At 52.5% G+C, this 26,801-nt stretch overlaps 1 protein-coding gene across 1 annotated transcript in view; it reads left to right on the forward strand.

Moving 5' to 3' along the window:
• Nucleotides 1–26,801, forward strand: part of LOC118664217 (guanylate cyclase D-like) — an 84,562-nt gene that overhangs the window by 26,534 nt on the left and 31,227 nt on the right. The window contains exon 2 of the mRNA XM_036324092.1: nucleotides 26,027–26,776. Within this exon, the coding sequence (XP_036179985.1) occupies nucleotides 26,027–26,776 (750 nt within the window). The remainder of the gene's footprint in view (nucleotides 1–26,026; nucleotides 26,777–26,801) is intronic.

Consider the following 26,801-nt stretch of genomic DNA (forward strand, 5'->3'; position numbering starts at 1 on the left):
AGCCGCCCCTGGGTGGGACCAGCAGTGTGGTCAGGGAGAGGGAGTGTAATTAGAGTGTAATTAGCATGTTTTGTGGGTTGAAAAGGAAAAGCTGCCAGATCCCCGAGGAGAAAAAGGTACAACTGGAGGCCAAACCTTGTCTTGCTAGAACCGCCTGTGGCCATGGGCCCAGCACAGGGACCTGCCAGCCTGGACCCCAGGTGTGTGTGCGACGATCCGAGCGTGGCGTGGAGGTGGCAGCCTGGCCCTTCGGAGGGACATGTGGCCCGGCAGAGGGCCTGCTCCTGCTGCAGACCGTGGGGGCCAGCTGTCTGTGTGGGGGTGCTGGCTGGGTGGCAGGAGCTGTGGGGGCAGAGGCTGCTGGAGACAGGTGCTCTGACACTGCTGGGAAAATTGGACTGTCCTTTGTGTGGGGGACAATTCAGGAGGTCCCTCCCCAGGAGAGAGAGACCAGATTGGAGACCTGAGCAAATTTTTATTTTTTTTAAAAGCCAACAGTCCTAAAGATCAGTTTGCTACATTTGAGCAACTTCAAGTAGAAACTTCTTTGTAACAAAAGACAATCTAAGGTTAAAATGCAAAGGACAAATCAAGAGAAGTATTTGCCACATGTATGAGAAGAAATCAAAGTCTAAGAAATAGAAAGATCTACAAATCAATAAGAAAAGTCAGACAAGCCGATAGAAAACAGGACAAAGTGAACAGGAGACTCACAAAGAAGAAGAAGGATTTCCTCATGCAGAGATGCCCACCGTGCTGCTCCTCGGGGAAAGAAAGTGTAAAATGAACATCGATCGGGGAATTAACTTTGCCTATAAGATTGACAAGTTCTGAAAAATATTGATGATACTCAGCGTTGACAAGGCTTTCTGGCAATGAAAGTTGGTAAAGCTTTTTTGGCGGCCAACTGGCAGACTCCATCCGAATTTAAACTACACATACTTGGCTGTACCTGACCTAGCAATTCAGCTCTTCGTATCTACCCCAGAGAGACGCCTGCAGATGTGCTCCCAGAGGAAGGCACAAAGAGGTTTAGTACAGGACGGCTCCTAAGAGTAAACATTAGAGGAAACTGTACGAGAAAAAGGGATGGTACATTCATCCTATGAAATACCAACCACCCACAGGGACATGGAGCCTTGCAAACTGGGACTTGTAGGTGGTCCAAGAGAAAGGGGCCTGAGTGTTTGCTTCCCGGGCTGCCCTGCGCTCTGAGGGGCCTGGCGGCTGAACGGAGGGCCAGGAGTTAATAAAGCAGGAGGGTAAAGGCAAAGGCTGAGGGCAGCCCGTCAGCAGGAGGCTAATGGGAGGCCAGGCAGAGGCGGTGGCTCTTGCAGGCATCTTGAGCCGAGGTGTGGCCAGGTCGGGAGTGGCCTGGGTTGAGCTCATTAGCTCAAGACCTCGCGTGAGAAGCTCAGCAACCAGGCAGGTACAGGATCACCCTGGAGGGACCCGGACTGCACCCGCCTCCTCAGGGCAGCCCTGCCCCTGCCTGGCGGCTCACAGGAAGGCCCCTCCACACATACACACCTGGGGAGCAGGTGGAGGTAGCAGCTACCCGAGGAGTAGAGCATTTTTACGCCGGGCAGACCGAATATTCCCTAGCCAGACTGTTCAAACGGCCAGAGCAGGCCAAGCTTTAAACCACATTAGACGATGTGACGTAATTCTTCCTGGTAGCCAAGGGAGGAGTGGTTTGAGAGGAAAGTCAGTTGGGTAAGAAACAAAACATGACAGCTTCCTTCTGCGTTGGAGCTGAGTTCTGGGGCCCTGACGCAGGGCACTTTGTTGAGTCTATTTCCTCCGTCTGTCATGTGCTCCCTTCCCTCCCCTTAGAATCTAAGGCTTAGATCCTATTTGCTTCTCAATTTAGCCCTGATTTCCTCCTCAGGGAGCTGCCCTTGAACTCCCAGACTGGCTTCCACACCCCGAGCTTCCCTTGCAATAGCATTTAGCTCACTGTGTTGTCATGCTTGCCTCCCCCATCCAACGGTGAGCACTGGGGGGCAGAGGCCATCTACTGTGCATCACTGTACCTCAGCACCTAGCGCAGTACTTAGCACATGGCAGCTGCTGAATAAAGGAGTGAATAAGTGAATACAGGAGTGAGAGGGGCTGCATTTAGGGTAGACCTGAGCACCATATGACCTTGGGCTAGTCATTTCCCCCTCCCTGGGCCTGTTTCCCATCTTCGAAGAGGTGAGGGTGGAGGAGCAGGGCTTCTCTCTGACAACCCCACCCACCCAGTCCTCTCTTGCCCAGGGAGCCCAAAACTTCCGGTGTTATGTTCTGTCTGCCCCTGAGAAATCCAGACCAGAGAACCCTGTCTATGCAGCCGCCCTGCCCCCTCCAATGCAGGCCTTTGCAAAATCCGGCCGCTTCCTCTTTCCAGACATGGCTCACGGCTGGATTCCTCCCCAGGCCTCCTCCTTGAGGGACCCTGAAGCTTCCAGATGGGTGTGGTTTCTGTCTCTTTCCCGGAGTCCAGCAGGCAGCAGCCCAGCCACCGCTGAGGAGCTGCCCAGAGCCTCTCTCTCTGCCCTGGCAGGGGGGTCCCTCTCCTCTTAGACTCTTCCTCTTCCTCTGTGCCCTTCTCCCTCCTGTCTGTGCCCCTCTCTGCTCCCCCCTTCCCCCCTCCTACCTCCTTCTCCCCCTTCCCCTCCCCCTCCCCCTTCTCCTTCCCCCTCCCCTCCACAATCCCCTACCCCCCCCTTCCCCGCTCTCCCCCCCCCCCCCCCCCCCCCCCCCCCCCCCCCCCCCCCCCCTTCCCCCTTCCCCCCCCCTCCCCCCTCCCCTCCTCCCCTCCCCCTCCCCTCTCCTCCCCTCCCCTTCTCCCCTTCCCCTCCCCCTCCCCTCTCCCCTCTCCCCCTCCCCCTCTCCCCCTCCCCTTCCCCTCTCCCCCCTTCTACCCTCTCCCCTCTCCCCTCTCTCTTCCCCTCCTCCCCTCTCCCTTTCCCCCCCCCCCTCTCCTTCTCCCCTTCCCCCTCCCCATTCCCCCCTCTCCCCTCTCCCCTCTCCTTCTGTGTGTTTGTTTCTTGGCCGTTTGTGCCTCTGGCTTTGTTTTTTCTCTCCCTGCCTTTATCTCTACTTGCTCTTTGTACCTTTCTTTGCTTTGTTGACGTAAGAACATCCAAACCTGCAGGGAATTTTTAATTAAAGTTTATTTGAGCCAAACAGAGGATATGCCTGGAAGCAAGATCTCAACAGATGGCAACATGTGCTTCTCAGGATGGCTGTTTGTAGCTTCTTTTGTGCATTTGGAATTAAGGGGGAAACGTAGGGAAGTTCCATGAAGCTGGGAGAGAGCAAGGTGGGGATTAGAGTACAGGATAGTTAACAAGATCATGTGCTTTCTTGAGAGTGGTTTCTCTTTGTTAAAAAAATTTTTTAATTGAATTTATTGGGGTGGCATTGGTTAATAAAATTACATAGGTTTCAGGTGTACAGTTCTACAAGACGTCATCCGTATACTGTATTGTGCATTCGCCACCACAAGTCAAGCCTCCTTCCATCACCATTTATCCCTCCTATCCGCTTTTCTACCTCCCCCACCCCCTTTCCCTCTGGTAATTGAGCGTGACTTCTCCTGAGGGGTCTGAAAAGAGGCACGCCAAAGGTGTGTTAACCTAGATCAGTGATGGCGAACCTTTTGAGCTCGGCGTGTCAGCATTTTGAAAAACCCTAACTTAACTCTGGTGCCGTGTCACATATAGAAATTTTTTTATATTTGCAACCATAGTAAAACAAAGACTTACATTTTTGATATTTATTTTATATATTTAAATGCCATTTAACAAAGAAACATCAACCAAAAAAATGAGTTCGTGTGTCACCTCTGACACGCGTGTCATAGGTTCGCCATCACTGGCCTAGATGCACAGAAACAATCAATGGACAGGGCTTGCTAAAGACAAAGATAAGCCTTTTATCAAAGAAGTTGTAGGTCTGGGATGTGACCACCTGCCCAGTTAGGAATTTACCCTGTGGGGTTACTTTCTGTAAATCTCCTTTTTCAGTCACACCTTTTCTGTCCCTCTCTCTGTATCTGTGGTTGCCTGTGTTCTTTTCTCCTATTTCTTCTCCAGACCCCTGTCCCACCCTAGCGGCCTTTTGTCCCTCCACAGGCTTTAGCCTCCCCAACGGGCTGAGGGCTGCTCTCAGTTTCTCCCAGAGCCCCTTCCTGGCTCCTGACTCCTCTGCCCCAGCCCTGGCCAGCCTGAATCCCCACCCACAATCCTCTGCTGGGAGGGTGCTCCGGGACAGCCACTGGCCCCGCACAGTCTAGGGGGCATGCTGGGCTCACACATCCTAGCATTGCCTTTTTGAAGAAGAGGAGGGAGGTGGAGAGACCCTGCCCCCACCCTGTGTGAAGCAGCCTGACCCCCTTTCTGTCCCTGACTGCCCCAGTGGTCTCCCCAAGCAAGGGCTGCATTCATGGCTCCCCGAGGGGGCTGCTTTCCTCTGCTGGCTTCTTCCCACAGAGCCTGCTGGGAGCTGGGCCATTTGATAGCAGGACTGCTTCAGTTGAGAAGAATTAGACCCCAAGGCCCAGACAGAGGGGATGTAAGAGCCCAAGAACAAACATGAGACAGAGATGGTGAGGCTGGAATGTGAAAAGTGATGGGGGAATTAAACATGGAAGATTCCACCCGGTTGGATCCTGGGCTCTGCCCCTTACCAGTGGGGCAGTCTTAGGCAAATCACTTCCGCTTTCTGAGCCTCTGGGTTCTTTCCTGTAGGATGGGACAACCCATGCCCTCCAGGAGTGCTGTTCTGAGAATTACCTGTGAAGACATAGTTAAAGCATCCAACGCTGAAGGCTCATGATAACCATACATGCTACTGGACATGGAATATAAATGTCTGACAAAGAAATGAGCTTGAGTCAGGGGCTCTGTGTTAAAATTCCATTTATACCTTCTGAGGCCGGTGCAGGGGCTGGGAGGAGAGATGCTCAAAAAGGGTTGGAGAGTAGATGAAGGGATGAGGGGATGAATGACTGAATCTCAGTCACTGATCAACTGTGGCCCTAAAAAAGTCACTGGTCCTCAATAAAATGGAGAGGGAATTTTTAGCTTGCAAGGGTGTTATAAGAATGAACTTAGACAAGGAATGTAAAAGTGCATAATTAGTGTTCAACAAATCTTAGCCTTTATAGACATTATAATACTCATAGCACAAGAATTAAAGTGAAAAATTCAGTGTGCAAGGCCAATCCTGATACAAAACAGGCCAGTTGCCCCATTTAAGCTCACAGTGCTAAGAGCATGGACAAAGGGCCTGGCTTACTTTTTGGTGGCCCTTGTGCTCAGAGCAGACTGAGTGAAGATGCTGGGAGTTGTTTTGGCAGGATCTTGACCAAGTGGCTGCTGAGGAACCAGAGCTCCAAATCCAGGGACACTACAGCCTGGGGGCAGACCCAAGGAGGCAAGGGTCTGGGGGCCAGTCCTGCCAGTGAGGGCAGAGGCCCAGGGGGAGGCTGTCTCCATGACTACAGGCTTCATCCCATTTCCATAGTGAGACTGGATACATCCTATCTCCAGGCTGGGCACCAGGCCCCTGTCCCACCTGAGCACAGGCCACAGTGGCAAGGCAGCCAGATCTGCCCTTGCCTAATTCTGGCTGCCCTTGAACACGTCCCGTGTGCTACCAAAGGGGTACAGAACTGGCTCCCCCAAGATGTGCCATGCTGGCATGTGAATTATTTTGAGCTGAAGGCTATTGAGACCCTGTGGGCTCTCAAGAAACTTTTGCCTCTCCCTTAAAGAGTCTAAATTAGGGGCCTTGCCCATAATAAGAGTTATCACCAGAAATAACCTCTTATGACCTACCTATAGAGCAAGGAAACATCTAATTACTGACCATCTGCTCATCCGGCCATGAACTTCTTTGCCTCTGAAGTCCCAAGGTAACTATTCCACATATACTTAGCTCAGAATTCCACATATACTTTCTGTCTATGAACCTGTCATATATGTGGTGGTGGTGGTGGTGGGGCTATCTCTGACTTTCTCATGTATGTGGGGTTTCCATACATGCATATGTAATTAAATTTGGTTATTTTTCTCTTGTTAATCTTGCTCATGTAGATTTAATTTTCAGAAAGAACCTTGAAGGGTAGGGAAAGTTTTTTTTCTTCCCCCACATCAACCCATCTGTGCCTTGGCTGCCACCGTCCCTGCCCCCTGAGATGTGCAGTCCAGCCTTCTCTTTCTGTTACTGTCCTGCTCACCCTTCAGCTGCCAGCTCTACTGCAACCTCCTAAGATTTCGCTAGATCAGAATGACTCACTCACTAGCCTGATCTTGGGCAAGTTACCTGACCCACTGAGCCTCAGTTTACTGGTTTGTAAAATAGGGTTGTTTATACCTGCCCGTAGGTCTTATGAGCATTTAGTGAGAAAACACATAGGAGAGTGTCCAACATGATTTTGGCACAGAAGTTCTCCCTGATCATCACCCTTTCTTACTCCAATAAAACATCTGTCTTGTTATTCCCCTTACGTTAGCTGGCATGTGTGCCCCTTCAGAATGGGAAGTCTTTGAGGACAGAGTTATTCCCATGCCCACTGCTTCATACAGGACCCAACCCAACCCAACATGCACAAAGGCAAGTGGCCATGGCCCTGACCATCACAAGGTAAATTAAGCCACATTTTCTGAGGACTTGCTATGTGCCAGGCAGCATTCTCTAAGCATCATTCAACCACTCAACAACTGATTTAGTGAGCATCTAGCATATGTCAGGTTCTGTCAATGGCACGTAGGTGACATCAGTAAACAAGAGTCACAAATTCTGTGCTCATGGAGCTTGTCTTCTAGCAGAGGGAGCAGATGACAAGCAGCCGACAGTAGGTGTTAGCGGGTGACAAGTGCTGTGAATGAAAATAGTGCAGTCACAAGGGGGAGTGTGGGGGAAGGAGAGTAGATTACAATTGAAATAGGGAGGTCAGTGTGGGCCTTTGAGCCAAGATTGAAAGGGGTGAGGGAGTTCATATTGACATATCTGTGGGAGGCATGTTCCTGGCCAGGGGAACAGCCAGGACAAAGGCCCTAGGTGAGCTGGCCTGACCTGTTGGGTGGAGAAGGGGAAGAGGGAACATTAGGTCATGGGTCTGGGGTGTTACTGGGTCAGTGCACCGGGGCCTTAGAGGCCATCGGAAGGACTTTTGCCCCGAATAAACTAAGAAGCCACTGGAGGGCTTGAGCAGAGGAGTGACATGGTATGACATATCTTTTAAAAGGCTCGCCCTGCACGACTCTTCTGTGGGTCTAAATCCAGGCCCAGCTCTTTGTAGCTGCATCACTGGGCAAGACATTTTACCTCTCAGCTTCAGTTTCCTCTCTGTCAAAAAGCAGAGGAAGACTATGTGCCTAACGGGTCCTTGGCCGAAATTCCCGTCTGCTTTGAGGCCTAAGAATAGCAGTCTTTCTGAGCAGTTGGTTCGTTTCACTCTCACGAACACTGTGGAGGCATTTCTCATGCTTGCTGGTTGGTGGGAAGCTGAAAGCAAAGCGGGCGTCCACCCAGAGCCCATGCATCGATCTGGAGGCAGCTGCAGCTTTATTCTTGTGCTTGCCCCTTTCCACGCCTACTTAAAAAAGCACTTTACATGCTATAGGCTTTAAACAATCTCCTTAATATAACAGATTACAGAAATAATACATGCGAATGTTAGGTATTTTGGGAAATGGGCATGTAAAGTACAGTGGGGCCTTGACTTACGAGTTTAATTCATCCCGTGACGGAGCTTGGAACTCACATTACTCGTATGTCAAATCAAAAAGTGAACGAGTGAGACACGTGATGCTGGGCTGATGTTGTGGCGTTCACTGTGACATTCGCTGCTCCAACTATCGATGGGGTATCTGAAGCTGGCTCATAACCCGAATTTTAGCTCGCAACTCAAAGCAAAAAATCAGCTGAGAGACAGCTCATATCTCGAAAAACTCGTTAGTTGGGACACTCATAAGTCAAGGCCCCACTGTACCATGAAGAAAATATATGGACCCAAAGATAATGACTTTAAAAACAATCTTTATTGTTGAAGGTATTACAGATGTTCCCTTTTTCCCCCCTTTGATCCCATTCTAGCCCACACCCTCCCATCGCCCCAGGCCTTCACCACACTATGGTCTGTGTCCATGGGTGACGCATACATGCATACACGTTCAAAGACAACGACTTTTACTCAGTCATGTCCTCGCCCAGGCTGCCAGGGAACTGTACCTGCGTACCATGGTGGAACACAGATAATAAAGGCAGAAAACAGTTGGCTTTTGAGGTTTGAGTGTAAGCAACACATTTGAAAAAATTGACGAGGAGTTCGATTCCAGACCAGACAAGGAATGTTCTAACGGAGAGGAGAGAGGTGGAGGGAAGGCGAAGAATTGGGGGTGCTAAGAAGGGGCTCAGCACCACCCCCCCACACCCCTACCCCACCTTGATTTTCCCCCAGAAAGCCAGTGTGCTGGACCAGCCCCAGGGAGGCAGAGGGGTGTGGTGGGACTCCCTGAGCTGGGAGGAGGCCAAGACACTTGACTTCCCTGCACCCAGCCGAGGCTCTGGGTAGCAGAGCAGAGATGGGTGCGGAAATCCAAGCAGAGGGGCCGAGGGAGTCTGGCAGATGCCCCAGGAGAGGCTTGGAGGTGAAAGAGGCGGGGCCTGGCCCCAAGGGTGTGTGTGTGTGTGTGTGGTAGGGCTTTATGGAAAGCTCCCCGGGGTCCCCTTGGCTCACTCACAGGTCAAAAGTGCACCTGCTGTGTAGCCTATCAGTTTCCTGTGGCGGCTGCAATGAACTGCCACACACTTGCTGGCTTAAAACAACAGACGTTTGTCCTTTCACTGTTCGGGCGGCCTGGGGTCCGAAATCAGCTTCACCGACCTGAAACTGAGGCGCTGCCAGGCCATGTTCCCTCTGAGGTGCTCTGGGAGAGCATTCTCCTTGCTCTCCCAGCTTCTGGTGGCGGGTGGCATTCTTTAGCTCGTGGCTGCATCTTTCTCCGTTCCATCTTCGTGTCTGTCCATACTGCCTCCGCCCCTCTCTTAGGAGGATGCATGTGACCGCAGGGAGGACCCATCTGGATAATCCAGGGTGAACTCCTCTCAAGATCTTCATCAGCAGCATCCGTGTTGACATTCCATCTCCTGCTGTATAAGGTCATATCACAGGCTCCAGGGGATTATTAGAAAGTGACTGTGTTTGGGAGGAGAGGACTTTTTCTCCTGCCTACCACAGGGGCTGTGCAGTGGCCAAGAAAGCTGCCTGGAGCTGAAGGGCAAGGCCTGGCCAGGCAGCACCCACTGAGGACCAGCAGCTGGGGCTCAGACAAGCTGATGGGAGGTCTCAGGGGACACCATTGTGGGCAGGATCTACCTAAAGAACCCCGTAAAGGAGGTGGGGCGGGCTGTGTGGGTGCGGGATCCACAAGTGACTGAGATTAAGTTTCCATCTCATAAAACGGGGGCTCACAGCAGAAATTAAATGAGAAAATAAAATGAAGCAACTGCTTTGTTTTGCACCGCTGAGCCTGAGTGGCCTGCAATTGGAATTCATGACCCATACCCCCACACATGCATAATCACACATACACTCTCACCTATAAATACCTATTTTTAGGCTCTATTTTTAAACTTAAAATCCTGCAACCATCTTTCCCTGTCATTAAATTAAATATTCTTCTACATCATCATTTCTACAATTGCCTTTAGCCTTCCACTGACTAATATACAATTTGATGTAGACGCCATGCGGTTGTATAAGACTGGATTGAAACAGGCCGGGGGTGCGAGGGGAAGCCTCAGATATCAGACTTTATTGGGTTCAGGCTGCACGGGAAAGTTGGGTCCTTAGCCTCTGGTGAGGGGGAGGCCACCCAGCGTCCACAGCGGCCACGGACAAGCCACATGCAGACGAGTGAGCGCTTACCCCGTGGCTCTGACTCAGGCAGGAAGGGTCTGAAGACGTATGTTCATCAGCATTGATGCCAATTAATATCCCCATATAGGCCTGACGATCTGACCAGGTCAACAAGCACGCCAGTGTTGGAACATCGCCAATGCTGGGAACCAAGTGAGGCTCATGTGCATCATGAGACCAACTGGTGACTTCCCCCAGCAGCCCCGTGACTCTCTTGGAGTCTTAGAGGAGCCGGGAGGCTCTGTTGGCAACACCGGTGTGGCCTTCAGCCAGAGCAGATACTCCTGTGTCCTCTTTCAGGAACAAATGCCATTATATGCTCACTAGAGACCCAGCGCATGATTAAAATCGTGCGAGGAGGCGCCCCGCTGGCTACCGAGGGAGTCAGGCTGGACCCTCGCCACAGGCGGCCGGGACCCTTGCCTGACTTCCGCCCCAGGTCTCCCTGGCCCCCAGGCCACCGGAGCCACTGTGCTGGCTTGGGCAGGCCCCCCTGTGTCTGTCTCCGGCTCCGCTCCAGGCCTCACCTGTGCGCTCAACTTTCTCCTGTTTGGCGGTGACCCGTTAGGGAGCTCCAGACTAGTTTGCATATTACCTCTTTATATATAGATAGATATATAGATTAGATCAGCCGTTCAGCAGCCACTTCCTGGTGCCTACTTTGTGCCAGGCCCTGGGCTGGGTCCTGGGACACACAAGTGCTTCACACATGATTCCTGCTCTCAGAGGGCGCACCCTCAGGGTGGCTGGCGGGAGACAGAGTTCAGTACTGTGGTGGAGGGCAGCATGGAGACCCTGAGTCGCTCCATGAGTCAAGGTAGACTTCCTGCAGGGGTGATAAACAGGATGGTTCTTGGTGAGTGACTAGAAGCTTGATGGCTAGGATTGATGTGGGGAGCAGGGCAGGAGGGCATTCCTTCCGCTCCATTTAGGGAGCACCTGCTCCGTATGGTAGGCCCCCTGTGAGGGAGTGGCTGTGTGAAATGAGAAACACAAGAACATGGGTGCTGAGGGACCCAAGTCCCAGAGAACCAGTGGCATGCTCAGTCACACGGCACATCAGGGCTCAAACTCTCCAAGTCCCAGCCTCGCCAACCCTTCCTGGGCATCGCTCTGGAGGACAGCACCAGGCAGCTGCCGGGGACAGGCTCCCACTCTGAGTGTACCCACGCAGGCTGGCCCCCGGCCTCCCATCCCTGACTCTGCAGCACACATGGATGTTGAATATGTCTTTGATTTCTATTTTCTGTGCCTGTGAGGTTGGAGACTGTGAAAATATCTGCTCCCAGGTAAGACCACAGTAGGTCTCCAGGCCAGGTGACCGTGGAGGCAGCTGTGGGGAGCGGGTGCCGAGACAGCTGGAGAAGTCAAGCCCAAGTAAAGACTATCATATTAGATGTGGTGACGCCAGGGTCGGAACCAGAAAGCAGCTGTGTCACCTGCCCAGTGCTAGGGGGTGGGGCATGGGGTGGGGGAGGTTGCTACCCAGAGCAGGGGATGGAGGTTGACCTGTATGGCATTTTATGACCTAGCCTTGGAAGTCCCATAGCATCACTTGGCTGTACCCTATTGGTCAAGGCAGTCACAGGACCTGCCAGGTCCCAGGGGAAGAGGGTACAAACCCTACTTCTTGAAGGTTCTAAAAGAGCCCTTGGGGTGGAGGTGCTGTTGCCTCATCTTGGGAAAATGCGATTCGCTGTACATACCACTTAGCGGCCTGTGCTTTCACTTTCTTTATGGCGCCTTTGGAGGAAGAGACGTTCTAAGCTCTCTAGTCGCCAACTTTACTGCACGTATCTTTCCCTTTATGGTTGCATTTTTTAATGTACCTTTCGAGAAGTCCTTCCCTATCTTAAGTTCATAAAGGAAGGTTCCTATACTGTCTCCTGAAATTCACAAGAATGTTGGCCTTCACGTTGAAGTCCTTGCTCCACCTGGAGCTGGCTTTTGTGTATGTGTAAGGTGCAGATCACATTTCATTTCATTTTTTTTTTTTTTCAGGATAACCAGAGGTGTCAGCACCATTTTCAGTGAATTGTCTGTTCTTCATCTGCAGTGCAGCTCTTATATATCAAGTTTTTAAAAAATCACAAATGAACATTGAATTTTATTGACTCTTTTTCTTTTCTTTTTATTGACTGTACATCTCTTTTTCATCTGAGATGAAACTACGGCTTTTCTCCTTTAACCTGCTATTGTTGGATATTAGTTAAGACAAGATTTGGCTGTGAATGGCAGAAACCCCCAAATAACAGTGGCTTAACCATAAGAGGAGTTTGTCTTTCTCCCATACAAGTCTGGAGAACGAAATTCAGGGATGATTTGGCAGCTGTGCCCCAGCAAGTCCTCAATTTTCCAAGCTTCTTCACAGGAAAAATACTGCAGAAAATTATTCATTTTTCATTTGTAATGAGTAAGTATTATGTGGGGAAGTATTTTGAAACTATATAAACATTCCATTCCTCATCAAATCCTCCCTCGCTCCTCTTCCCTCCCTCCTTCCCTGACAGTTTGGATTCGTGGTCTCTTATTTTATTCACTGAGTTATAATCTGTTACCGTCACTATTTATTTTGATGCACAAATCGTTCCAGATTTGACCAGAGACTTCTGTGTCCTTTTCCTATAGCCCCATCACTGTTTGAGCACTTCCTTACTTCCCTAAGAATCACGGTGACCTCTTCTGGTATTTGTCGTCCAAATTACGCCATTTCCTTCTTCGCTGTCAGCTCACGTTTCTTAGGCCTGCCAGCGTGCCCACCTCCAGTGTGCTTCCTCTGCGTTTACTGTTTAACCTGAGGAGCCAAATCACTAGGATCGATAAGAGCATGTGGAAGTGAAAATCACTGTGTTCATTTCTGTTCAGCCCACACCACACTTCAGTTGCTCTGCCTGTGGCCGGGACCTGGGTCAGGCAGGAGGTTCTCAGGCCTGTGGCCCTGCCAGATCCCCAGCTTAGGGAGAGGCCAGGTGTTCTCTGCTCTGGGTGTCCTGGGTCTCCCTGCCACGGCACCCAACCTATGGGCCAGATGCTGGCCCTCTTCCTCATCCCTTCCGGCTCCTCTCCCCTGTGGGGCTTTCTTTCAGGCTCTCAACTTTCTGCCAAGTTTCTTTCTCCTTTCACTGTCTTTGTTGCCTGTAATCCAGTGATGGCGAACCTATGACACGCGTGTCAGGGGTGACACGCGAACTCATTTTTTTGGATTGATTTTTCTTTGTTAAATGGCATTTAAATATATAAAATAAATATCAAAAACATAAGTCTTTGTTTTGCTATGGTTGCAAATATCAAAAAATTTCTATATGTGACGCGGCACCAGAGTTAAGTTAGGGTTTTTCAAAATGCTGACACGCCGAGCTCAAAAGGTTCGCCTTCACTGCTGTAATCTAAGCCTGATTCTGCTACTGATTTGCTGGGCCTCCATTTTCTCATCTGTAAAATGGGAGAGGGTTGACCATGGTAGTCTAAAGCAGGGGTCCTCAAACTACGGCCCGCGGGCCACATGCAAATACAAATATTGTATTTGTTCCCGTTTTGTTTTTTTACTTCAAAATAAGATATGTGCAGTGTGCATAGGAATTTGTTCATAGTTTTTTTTTAAACTATAGTCCGGCCCTCCAACGGTCTGAGGGACAGTGAACTGGGCCCCTGTTTAAAAAGTTTGAGGACCCCTGGTCTAAAGCCCCTGCTGGCTCTGCGCTCTCCCAGCTCCTGATTCTGGCACATGGCCTTTTGTTTGCCCCTCTCTTGTGCTCCTTGTCTGACTTACATAGACTCTTCCCCTCTGCAATCTGATTCTCTTTAGTGTCTCTTCTTCCTCTTTCTATGACTTTATTTCCCTTTCAGAACATCTACTTGCTATCTTAACTTTTCTTTCTTGAATCTATTTCTCTCTTTCTCCCTTTCTCTGTTTCCATTGCTTCCGACTCTACAGTCTCTGCCTCTCTCTGTCCTTCTCTCTGGCTTTCGACCTCTTCCCCATCTACGAGAAATTTGTTCTGAATTCTGTTTCTCCTTCTTATCCCATTACTACTTGACCACCGCTCCTGGACTCCCTGCCCAACATTGCTTTCTCAGCCTATTCCTGAGTCAATGTTTCTGGGTCCCCACCCTTTCCTATTCCTGCCCAGAGTTCCCTTTCTCATTCATGCCCTGGCCTGGGGCTGGGAGCTGGGAGCCCCTACCCGCGCCAGGCTCCTCCCTGTAATGGAAACAGCAGCTGTGAGACTGGCTCCAGGAGGCATGTTGGGTCCAGTTGGCTGCCTCTGTCTCAAAGAAGCTCAGAAAATCAGACGCGGCTCTCAGATGCGGTGTCCCCTCCTGCCAAAGCCCAAACCCAGGGAGCGGGCACCAGCTGCACAAGCAACCTCATCCCATGTTCGGAGGCACCCGCGCCTGTACACACACACACACACACACACACACACACACACACACACACACACACACACAGCCAGGCCATGAGCACTGGCAATCACCTCTCACTGGGAAATGCTGCTGGCACTCAGGGTCATCTAAAAGGTGCTTCCTCTCTTCGGAGGCTACTCTGGCCTTAATTGCCAGTTTCCAGCCTTTGGAATGTTCGCCGCGTGGACATGGATCAAGACTCAGTAGGAAGAGAGAATTCTGACCCATCCGTGGATTGGGTTCTGGCTTCGTTTCCATCAGACCCACAGGTTCTGCGCCTTGTAGTCTGGCCCTACCCTTTGCAGAATCTAGATTTAACATTCATTTACTGGGCAACTCCCTACCAGTGCCAGGAGCACCTGTCACCCCACACATACCTCACAGCAACCCTGGAGGCAGACACAACGGTCCTCCATTCCACAGCAAAAAGACTTAGGCTCCCAAGGTCACAGGCCAGTCAGAGGCAGAGTTTGCAACCCACACACGCCTGATCTGCCCACATTGTCCGTTACCCACCACGACAACCCAACAGTGGCCATTTGACGGTGGGAGGAGACGCTGAGAGATCCCATGGAAGCCAACCACTGGCACCGGCTCAAGTCCTGGAGAAGGAACAGCAGAACTGAGTGCAGTTGGGTCTGATATCCCAGTGGGGGCCAGGCTACCGTCATATTTCTGATGAAAGGCTCGGATCTGCATATGGGGGGGAGGGGGAGTGTGGCACTCAGGGTTGGAGGTGAGGCCCCATCATGGGTATCACACCCTTACAGGAAGCCAGAAAGCCCCAGATGTCAGAGTGAGGAGTGGCAGTGCCTGTTTGGAGATGCCCAGCTGGTCGTCTGATGGTAGAGGAAGGAGCAGCCTTCTGCTTGACTCATGGCCCAGATCCCTCGACATTGAGTCAGAGTGGGCGCCTCAGGCCTCCAGGGCCTAGTGTTGGCTCTGTGCATGTGGTCCTGCTCCCAGCCCGGGGTTAGTTCTACAGACACTGCAGGGCCTGCCCTGTCTGGGGTCCTGAGGCCATGGACAATACGTTGACAGTGCTTCGGGCTGCAAACTCTCAGGCCCATGCCCTCCAGGGTGCTGACCAGGCCCCGCCTGACAAGCGTGGCTCACTTCCTCATCATGCTGCTGCAAAGGTTTTCTAGATGCTCCCAGGTACTCCTGCTGTTTGCCACTGGCTCTCTGTCAGCTGGTGGGTCTCGCCAGCTGCCCAGTGTTGCTTCTCTCTGCTCAGCCATTTTGCTGAGAGTGGGGTGAAAGGACAGGCCAGCTCATCAGCCGCACACGCTTGAGGAAGGGAGGGGCTGAGGTTCACCAGACCGCAGAATCCATTCCAAAGCGAGTTGTTCCCACCGCCTTTTGTGCCTCCACCTTCCACTGGGTTGCAATCCTCTCCTATCCCCACCGGCTACCGCGGGGGCCCTGGCCTCGTCGCCTGTCTTCCTGGAAGCTAGGAACAGAGCTGACATAGAGGAGGGGATCAGAAACTGTTGAGGTCACAGATGAATGAAGAGGCGAATCTCAACAAGCTGGAGTAATGAATGGGAGGTGCCCCGAGTGAGTTTATTAAGAATGAGTGCCAAGATCCTGCTCGCGCTGGGACAGGGGGTGGGCATGTGCTGCTGGTGGGAGAGCAGACCCTGCAGGTGGCACTCCACACTGTGCAGCACTGGGGGCTGCCGAAGCCCAAAGGTAGCCTGGGGGCCCCGGCAGCCCACGGGTGGGCCTGGGCCTGCTCAACCCTGCGTTAGCCTGCAGCACCGTGGCAGGTCCCAGAGCCCGCCTTCTGAGCAGAAAAAGGGCAAACCTCATTGGGCAAACCTCCCATCTTGAGGCCTGCCCCGTGCATGCCACCTCCTGAGATAGGAGCTCCGTGGCCTGGACAATCTTCCTCCCAGACCCCACCCCCTGAGAAAGGAGCTCTGTGGCCTGGACAATCTTCCTCCCAGACCCCACCCCCTGAGATAGGAGCTCCGTGGCCTGGACAATCTTCCTCCCAGACCCCACCCCCTGAGATAGGAGCTCTGTGGCCTGGACAATCTTCCTCCCAGACCCCACCCCCTGAGATAGGAGCTCTGTGGCCTGGACAATCTTCCTCCCAGACCCCACCCCCTGAGATAGGAGCTCTGTGGCCTGGACAATCTTCCTCCCAGACCCCACCCCCTGAGATAGGAGCTCCGTGGCCTGGACAATCTTCCTCCCAGACCCCACCCCCTGAGAAAGGAGCTCTGTGGCCTGGACAATCTTCCTCCCAGCCCCCACCCCCTGAGAAAGGAGCTCCGTGGCCTGGACAATCTTCCTCCCAGACCCCACCCCCTGAGATAGGAGCTCTGTGGCCTGGACAATCTTCCTCCCAGCCCCCACCTCCTGAGATAGGAGCTCTGTGGCCTGGACAATCTTCCTCCCAGCCCCCACCCCCTGAGATAGGAGCTCTGTGGCCTGGACAATCTTCCTCCCAGACCCCACCCCCTGAGAAAGGAGCTCTGTGGCCTGGACAATCTTCCTCCCAGACCCCACCCCCTGAGATAGGAGCTCCGTGGCCTGGACAATCTTCCTCCCAGACCCCACCCCCTGAGATAGGAGCTCTGTGGCCTGGACAATCTTCCTCCCAGACCCCACCCCCTGAGAAAGGAGCTCTGTGGCCTGGACAATCTTCCTCCCAGCCCCCACCTCCTGAGATAGGAGCTCTGTGGCCTGGACAATCTTCCTCCCAGACCCCACCCCCTGAGATAGGAGCTCTGTGGCCTGGACAATCTTCCTCCTCAGGCTCAGGGCCATGGCCCAGGCCAGGGGCCAGCTTCCCATCTGAGGCCCACTCGCTCCTTTGTGTTCTGGGCCGGACACTCCCTCAGCCCAGCCAGGCCGCCTGCTCCAGAAAAACGTGAGTTTGCTGCTTATTTTTTTAAGTGTGTGGCACTGGGCTTAGCTTTCTGCAGGGGCCGCCTGCCCGCACGCTCATTCCGAGGCCATTTCTATCAGACCTGGTCCCTGTGATCAATCCCTGGCAGAGATCAGGAATGACAGCAGCACATGAAACAAACGCAGAAGGAGAAGCTCAGCCTCCTGAAACACTCGGGTAAGATGGCGAATTCACACCCAGTGGCTGGAGGAGGCTGGAGGAGGTGAACGGCAGGCTCCACATTCACAAAGTTAATTTCCCACATGAGGAAGGTGCAGGGGAAGCTCCTGGGAGGGCTGTGAAGTGGGTATTTGGTACCCACCCCAGGTGGCAGGATGAGCTCACTGAATCTGTCTCCAAGAACCTTCCCAGCCCCTGAGCAGCTGCCCCCACAGAGCTCCCACACGGGCCTAGACCTGTCTTCATTCCCCAGAACCACTGGTATCCTAACTTTCTCTGTTCACCTAGAAACCCCATTAGGGACTCGAGAGACCCCTTTACTTCCCACCTTGTACTTGAAAGTCAGACAAACCCGTCTGAGCCATGCATGCCTCACCTGTGAGTGCCGAGGGCCTCCGGCGTACTGAGCATTGCGTGGCATGTATCTCGTTGAATCCTCCCGGCAAGACCAGGAGGGACACTTATTTCTCCATTTTACAGAAGGGAACTGGGATCTGGGCTGTGAAGTCCCCTCCCCGAGGCCCCCCTGTTCCTGGAGGCAGGCAGCTGGGTCTGTCTCTAAGCCTGTGCTTCTCCCCTCTCCCCCTGCTCCTCACGGACTCTCACCTGGTCCTCTGTGCCTTTGGTTCTTTCACCTGCCAGAGCTGCCAACAAGCTACGGGCCAGGCCCTGTGCTGGCTGAGCTGTGCCCTCCTGCGGGAAGCTTTCTACTGCCAAGGAACTCTAGTGCAGGCCAATTACTGGGGCCTTGGTGCCCTCTGCTGGATAAAGACTTCTTCTGGCTCCGTGCACACCTTGTGCTTCTACCAGGACTTTCTCTGTGGAGGCGGACACCAGCCCATGGCCCCCTCAGACAGAGAAAGCGTGTCTGATTACAGGGCTGGGCCCCCAGGACTAGTTGGCTAAAGGCTAGGTTTGGTCAGATGAGCCCTGGAAAGAGCTGGACTTGAAAGGCCATGGCTATTGGGTGGACGGCAGGATGGAGTGAGTGGGGCTCCAGCTGGGGGTGTCAGCCCTGGATGGACCCCTGTGAGTCTGCTGAGGTCTCCAGGTGCCAATGTGGGAGGTGCCAAGCCAGGAAGATGGACAGACTTCAGAAATAGGGTGTCTTCCAGGTGAAAGGAGACTTGGGCCCCAGTTTGACCCCCAGGCCTGCGTGTCAGCTGCATGGGTTGACCCTGGCCCTTTCCCTCCAGGCACACAGCCAACGTCCGGATGTGCCTGGCACTCCCTGGTCTGCACATTTGCTTGTGTCACCCCTTTCTCCTTAGGCGACCTCCCGAGCTGCTCCTGGGAAAACCTCCCCTTTGTCAAGGCCTGGATGGACGAAAGCTGCCTTCCCATGGACTCTCTCAGGGAAAAATTGTGCAGATGTCTTCCATTTGCCCACCAGATCCCCTCCCTGCCTTTACCCACCCCTTCTGGGTCCCAGGAGGCTGCTCTGCATAAGTGATACCACCGGGGTCTCTTGCCTCCCTAAATGACATTGAAATGCCAGAACGTCCTTGGAACGCTGTGGAGGAAAGAGTCCGAGGCTCAGGAAAGTGGTGCATCTGTTACATGCAATCTGCTCTCAGCCCTGGGAGACGCTGAGGTCACGCCCTTCGCCAGCGCATTAAGGAACACATTCATGGTGGTGTGGGTACCTCACCATCCTCGAAGGACTCTATGAAGCTTTCCTCTGTAAGCCAGGGGTGGCCGGGGGAGGAGGGGGTTGTAATCCAAGTTCATGAGCTCCGTGTGGAAATGGGAGCCCAGATAGATGGCAGCACTGAATCATCAGAAACAAGCTGAACACAATGACCAAATAAGCCACAGATGTGGAGTGCTTTTCGGTTCTTGGGGTGTGTTAGGGATCCGTGGGGGTGGCTAGCTAACCACAGGGTCCCCCAGGGGAAGGGCAGGGAAGCCTTCCAAGGCGCTGCTAGACACACACAGGAAGACAACGCCTAGGTCTGCCGGGTGGGGACCTGGAGTCATCACCGTGCGGATGCATTGCCTCAGACCAGGTCCCAGGCTGAGCAGCTCGCAGGCTCAGAGCTCTGGACTGAGCTGCATCCTGGGTCCCTTTGAGGAAAGAGTATGTCATACGTCTTCCTCCAAGGGCTCCTGCGGTCATTTACCAGGTGACTGTTCTCTTGGAAAAGGGAAACACCCAGCCCACCCAGGAGGGTACCAGGCATTGGCTCTGTTGCTGGCGTTGATGAGGTGGGCTGCCAGGAATCCTGCTGCCAGCAACCCGAAGGAGTTTGGCAGTGGATCCTTCCCTACTTGAACCTCCAGATGAGGACTCGCCCTGACTGGCGCCTCGATCGCAGCCTGTTAGACCCTAAACAGAGGTTCCAATGTAGCTGTGTGCAGACTTCTGAGCTACAGAAGCTAAGATGTATGTTGTTTTAAGTCGCTAAGTATTGTGGTAAGTTGGTATACACATGGAAAACTAATGCAATGCATGATATCTTAAAATGCTGGTTAAATTAGAAAAAATCAGAATACTAAATGCTGAGGAGGATATGGTGAAATTTGTACATTTTAAAAAATATATATTTTGATTGATTTCAAAAAGAGGAAGGAGGAGAGAAAGAGAGAGAGAGAGAGAGGGAGAGAGAGGGAGAGAGAGAGAGATCAGTGATGAGAGAGAATTATCGATTGGCTGCCTCCTGCATGCCCCACACTGGGGATCGAGCCTGCAACCCAGGCATGTGCCCTGACCGGGAATCAAACTGTGACCTCCTGGTTCATAGGTCAACGTTCAACCACTGAACCACGCTGGCTGGAGAAACTTGTACATTTTAATGGATATTAATACTATTTTATTTTATTATGAAAGTTTTCAAACATACACAAAAGTAGGAAGAACAGTACAGTGAACCCAACTACAACCATGGCCTAGATTCCTTCCATACTTCATTTATTCCTCCCTCTTTATGTGTAATAATTTCAAACAAACCCCAGACATCTTGACATTTTCCCTTACACACATTCAAGAATGCCTACTTCAAAAAAAAGTCTAATTTTTTTACATAACCACCTTGCCATTATCATACCCCAAAACTTAAAAGTAATCTGTATAGCTAATGCTCAGTTCATATTCAAATATCTCCAATTACCTAAAGTATATCTTGATCCAATAGATTTTTTGGAACTTGCAATATGAAACTATATGCAACAAACGCCTTAATAACATTTCTCTTCTTTGATCCAGTATGACTATTTCTGAGGATTTATCCTAAGGAAAAAATTCAAAAGATAACAAAAGCATGATATCTATTAAAAAGTTGCTTACAATGGGGAGAAATTGCAAACAAATAAGATATGTAGGGTATTAGTCAGGGTGCAATCTGGAAAACAGAGTCCTCGCCAGTAGTTCAGTAGCAGGAAATTAGAATGGGGAAGTGATGGCAAAGCTGTTGGGATTGGAAGCCACTCAGAGATCGGTAACCGCAGGAAGTTTCTCCCACTCCTGCTGGGGACAGACAAAGGGAGGAAGGAGGTGGTGGTACCTGATTCTAGACGTTGGGGCCACATGGGAAGGGGTATCTGAAGAGGCCAGAACCAGAGAGGAGACCCAGCCCTTGTTGGCACATTGTCCAAGGTACACACACACACACACACACACACACACACACAGAGAGAGAGAGAGAGAGAGAGAGAGATCTCCCCTTCCTGGCTTCTCCCTTTTTCTTGTGCTCCAATCTCCTGTGAGTGTCTCCAATTGGCTGAATGGCTGAATCTGGCCAGAAGCCAGCGGCAGGGGATACCAGGAAGTAAAGTTTTCAGGATTAGCGCCTGCAGGACACAGGTCCCTCCCTCGCCTCCCTGTTGGGAGCCCAAATAGGGTTTGGGAAGGGCAGGGAATAATCTGAGAGCAAACAGGCATATGTCTGGCACATCAACAGAGGCCCTAAAATCTTTCCAGCATAAAATAAGGGCTAAATAAAAATATCCAACAAAAATATAATTTCTAAGTTAGGACATACCCACTCAATGTATTCTTTGACCATTAAATTATAATTATAAAGCTTGTGTAGAATTATGGAAAACACTTATATGGATTATAAGATGACATTATTGCCAGTCTTTGCTTTTTTCTTTTTTTATGCCACCTATCACTTTGCAACAGAAAAGATAAATCTACTTATTTGTCATGTGTATTGCTTGTTCACTCACACACATTGCTCTCTAATTCTGCTATAAAGTTAGCTCTGTGAGGGGCAAGAACTTTGTTTTTTTTTGTTTTGTTGTTGATGTAGCTCAAGTGAACATGCCTGAAACATAGTTGGTGCTCAGTAAATATTGCTAAATGGATAAAGTGATGTGAAGAAGGCAAAATACAACACTCACTTCACAAGGTTGTTGTAAGGGTTAAGGGAGAGGGGGTATGTATGATCCCTACCACTTGGTAGATACTTCTTGTACTTAGTGAAAGCTGATTTGACCTAAGTACAAGAGAGAAGGTGGGGGAGGAAGGGCTGACAGTCCACTGGAGAGTGGTGTCTATCTACCCATAATGTCCACCTTAAAAGGGAAGAGAGGAAAGCCTTCATGATAATTCCCAGAGAATCAATGTGTTATGATGAGCAGAAACTTGGATGTGTAGTCACCCCTCCACTTACTAGCTCTGTGTCCTTGGTCAAATTACCTAACCTCTTCGGGTTGTACTTTCCTTATCTATAAAGTGGGAATACAGTAATAATAATACCTGTCTCAGTGGGTTGTATAAATAGTGTTGGCACATAGTGGGTGTTCAGTAATGCTGGGTTCTTTAGTGCTGGCTCATCCTTCCTCCTGGGAGTCCCCAGCCCGGTCTGGAGCTGTCCGGAGTGCTGAAGACATCTCCCCTCCCTCCCTCTCTCCCTTCTTCCCTCCCTGCCTCCCTCCTTCTTTCCCTCCCTTCCTCCCTCAGGTCCTCTCTCCTTCATTCCCTCCTTCCTTTCTGGCTTGGTTCCCCAGAGCCCTGGAGTCTGAACAGATCCAATTTTCCAAGTGGCTTCTTCCGGTTCCTGAGGGGGGCAGTGAGGGAATGAGCCGTATATGAAGCCTCAGGCAAGAGTCACTGGCAGCTGCAGGCAGCAGGAATGGTGACACACAGGCTGTCGTGACAATCGGGGCTCCCCAGGCCAGAGCCTGTTTGAAGAGCTTGACATCGAGGACCCTGGTGTGGGAGCCCAAGAGCCCCAAAGAGGCAGGAAGTCGGCCCCAACAGCGCAGTATGGCAGGTGGGTCTTCGGGGATCTTGTCCTGAAGGAAGGCAAGAAGGCCAGGGTGGGGGTCAGGAGGGTGACCCTTGGGTACAGAGGTGGGAGGGCCTTGACTCTGACAGGAATCCCCCTGCCCATTCCCTGGCTTCCTGGCATCTTCCCTGTTTGGGGGGTTTAGTCTGTTAATGTAGCTAAAGGCTTCTTTATCTTTTTGGGTTATGATCGTGTGGAGTTAACTAACTCCTTGAACTTGGCTCTATGAGCCAAGCAATCTGTGGTTAAAAATGCAAGTGGTCTCGCTCCAGGAAGGTGTGCCTTAGCCCATCGTGCCGGAGGTGGGAGCACTGGCAGCCACATACTCCTGGGAGAGGGGACATGGCCAGCCTCAGAGACAAAAGTCACCTGTTTCCTGATGTTTATTAACAACCCGGACATCAGAGCTGAAGGATCTTTGGAGACCTAAACATCTAAATTAAGCCCTCCCTGTACAAATGGAAAAACCGAGGCATAGAAAGAAATGTGAACTCCATCCCGCAAATCAGGAGCAGAACTGCAGCTAACGCTGGCTCCTGCCCTGCCCGCCTGCCCCCTCCCCCCCTTTCCCGGCTGATCCTGCTACAGGCCTCAGCCTTCTGTGAGTCCCTGCAGGCCATCAGATGCAGAATTCCCAGACACTGAGAGTGGCCAGCAGGACAGTGGGGCCAGGGGAGCCTGCTGCTGCTTTGCGGGACCTAGGGAAGGCCCTTCTTATTCCTCCTTTTGGTGCCTCGGTTTCCCCACCTGTACAGTGGGGCCTTGACTTACGAGTTTAATTCGTTCCGTGACCGAGCTCGTAACTCAAATTACTCGTGTGTCAAATCATTAAAGTGAACGAGTAAGACACGTGATGCTGGGCTGATGTTGTGGCGTTCACTGTGACGTTCTCTGTGCCAACTAGCGGTGGGGTATCTGAAGCTGGCTCATAACCCGAATTTTAGCTCACAACTCAAAGCAAAAAATCGGCCGAGAGACGGCTCATATCTCGAAGAACTCGTTAGTCGGGACACTCGTAAGTCAAGGCCCCACTGTACACAGAGGAGTTGGTTTAGGTGTTTAGATCTCCCAGGGTACTTCAGTTTTGATGTTCGAGGTATTCAATAAAGAGAGGTGAGTTTGCCTTTGCCTGAGCCATGGGAAGCCAAACCCTATTTCAGCTCAGCCCTAACTTCCGGTGAGACCTCAGACAGTCACTGTCCCACTCAGTCAGTTTGCCTCTACTCAGGGCCTCGGGGAATACAGGCAGAGCAGCGGGTCACAAGTGCTTCGGAAAGTACAAATTGAGGGGCGAGTGGCTGTCATTAGTATCAGCCACATGCGCCGACATTCCCACCCGGAAATGATTAGCTCTCTGTGAGCCCAGAACAAGCCCAGCTCCTCCCAGGGGCTCGTCCTGAGGGGCGGGCTGCTAGGAGACCACGTGGAGCATCCTGGCAGAAGAGGAGGGAGGGTGCAGAGGGCTCCTCAGAGGCTGGCGGAAGAGCAGCCGTCCCCCCAAGTCTCCGAGCCCTGAGCTGGGAGAACGCTGGTATCAGACCCGGAGGAACCACATTTGGCCAGCTCCGCAAACTGGCTTCTTTACAGCCAAGGGGCCGAGGCTCTGAGTAGGGCAGAGGCAGGACTGGGGCTGGAACCCAGACTCCCACCTCCCGGCCAGGTCTCTTTACAGGCAGTGCACCCGCCTCCCCCCAAGATCCGCAGAGAGTGATGGCGGTGGTAACTGTGCCGATTAGAAAGTGCCTGCTTACGCCCTTTAGTAAGTGCTGCTTCCTCACCTACTGACACCGTGAGTGTCCCCACAGTGCTCTCCACAGTGCAGTCTTCACACAGCACTATGGTGGCTGTTCTCATCTCCATTTTACAGGTGAGGACGCTGAGGCTCAGAGAAGTTAAGCGTCTTGCCCAAGGTTAGGGGCTAGTGCAGCCGTGGGCAAACTACAGCCCGCGGGCCGGATCCGGCCCGTTTGAAATGAATAAAACTAAAAAAAAAAAAAAAAAGACCGTACCCTTTTATGTAATGATGTTTACTTTGAATTTATATTAGTTCACACAAACACTCCATCCATGCATTTGTTCTGGCCCTCCGGTCCAGTTTAAGAACCCATTGTGGCCCTCGAGTCAGAAAGTTTGCCCGCCCCTGGGCTAGTGAGTGATAAAAGTAGGGTGGATTCGTCTGTGTGATTGCAGGGCCCTTCTTACTCCGCTGCTCTGAACGTAACTTCTAAGGAGCTACTCCGCACAGGCCAGCACCATTGGCATCGGGAGGGTTACTCTTACTCTCTCGCTCTACACTTCCCAGGGTCAGCTAGTTCCAGCGGGGCCTCCCCTGGGAAGCCCTCCCTGAGTCTCCTCAGGAGGCCCTCAGAGCCTCCCCACTGGCCCTGCCTACTGCTCGCACTGTGGGCAGCTCAGTCCCTGGCTGGGACCCGCCTCCCTACCAGCCTGGCAGCTTCTGAAGGGTGAGGAGGGGTCTCATGCCTTCCTGGGGCACCCAGGTGGAAGGCTGCTGGCTGCATGTGGGGGGACTTGGCTGAGTCCCGTGGATGGGGAAGGGCAATGCTAGGGATGCAGGCAGAGGCCAGGCAGGGTTGCCCGGCTGCAGGACGGCATCGAGGTCCTGGCACAGTAGGACGGAGTGGGGAGGCCCCAGTCCAGAGGCCCCCCCTCAGTTCCCCTGCGTTTCCTCACCTGCACAGTAAGGATAGAAAGTCCTCTGACTGCACAGGGCTGTGTGGGGACCAAGAGGGAACTGTGCACATGCATCGTAATCCCTCTAGCCACAGACATGCGACGGGGGAGCTACCTGACCCTAGCCCTGCTTACACCGGGGGACCCATGGGTTCCAGCAGGGTCAGGAACGGTGCTGGGAACGGTGCTGGGCTTGAGGGTAAGAGGCAGGGAGGTTCCGAGGCACCAGGAGAACTTGGCCCACCTTGGAGGGCGAGTGCAGGGAGAAACAATAGCAATAGATGGACAGAGGTAGGGTTTATGGGACACCTAAGTTCCAGGGACTGAGAGAGTAAGTGCCTCACATCATGTTCACAACTCCATGAAGTAGCTTTTATTATCCACGTTTTACCGAAGAGGAAAATGGGGCTGGAAAACTTCAGAGACTGGTGTAGGGCCATGAGGATGGGAAGCAGTGAGCGAGTCTGGCCAACTCCAGCTCCAGAGCCCACACGCTGAGCCACCAAGCACCAGCCCAGGACCAGGCGTGGGCATCATGGGGCCTCCCAACATCACGGGTCCAAATCCCTTGTTTTGCTAATGAGGAGGCTGAGTTTCTGGGCAGGGGGAGGGGCGTGTGGGGAGCTGTCTCCAAATTATGTCGAAAGTGCTGGCAGAAGATGCTGGAAACCTTGTCGTTCTCCTCTCTCCCAGGACCGCAGGGGGGCTTGTACCCTGAAGGTTGGCACTGGAGACTGCTGCACGGGAAGACTTGCCCGGGTCTGCGGGAGTCCCCTTTCATCCGTCCGAGGAGAGCCCCTTCCCTGCCGCTTTTCTCTGTGGCTCTTTGGGGTGCTCTTCTGTGGGCTGGCTCCCTCCCCAGTCGGGCCTTGGGGGTGGGGACGTTTACCCTGGGGGTGCTGGGTCCCTGGGACTGTGACCCCATCTTTGCCCAGGCTCTCCCCAGAGTGGCCGCCCAGCTGGCTGTGGACCGAGCCAACCAGGACTCCTCACTGATGCTGGGCTCGCGGCTGGCTTCCGTGGTCCTGCCCACGGGCTGTGACACGCCTCGCGCCCTGGCTACGTTTCTGGTCCACAAGGACACCGTAGCTGCTTTCGTGGGTCCTGTCAACCCTGGTTACTGCCCAGCGGCAGCCCTGCTGGCCCAAGGCTGGGGCAAGACCCTCTTCTCCTGGGCATGCGAGGCCCCTTTGGGAGGAGGTGAGCTGGTGCCCACGTTGCCTTCGGCCGCCCATGTGCTGCTGTCTGTCATGAAACACTTTGGCTGGGCTCGTGTGGCCATCGTGTCCTCCCACCAGGACATCTGGGTGGCTACAGCCCGGCAGGTGGCCGTGACCCTCAAGACACACGGGTTGCCTGTGGTGCTGGTGGCTTCTCTGGGACCTGGGGAGCAGGGGGCCACAGAGGTACTGGAGCAGCTGCGCAGCGTGGACGGCCTGAAGGGTAAGTGCACGTGCTGCCTCCCTCC

The sequence above is a fragment of the Myotis myotis genome, unplaced genomic scaffold, assembly GCF_014108235.1.
Source record: "Myotis myotis isolate mMyoMyo1 unplaced genomic scaffold, mMyoMyo1.p scaffold_m19_p_10, whole genome shotgun sequence".
NCBI classification, from domain to species: Eukaryota; Metazoa; Chordata; class Mammalia; order Chiroptera; family Vespertilionidae; genus Myotis; species Myotis myotis.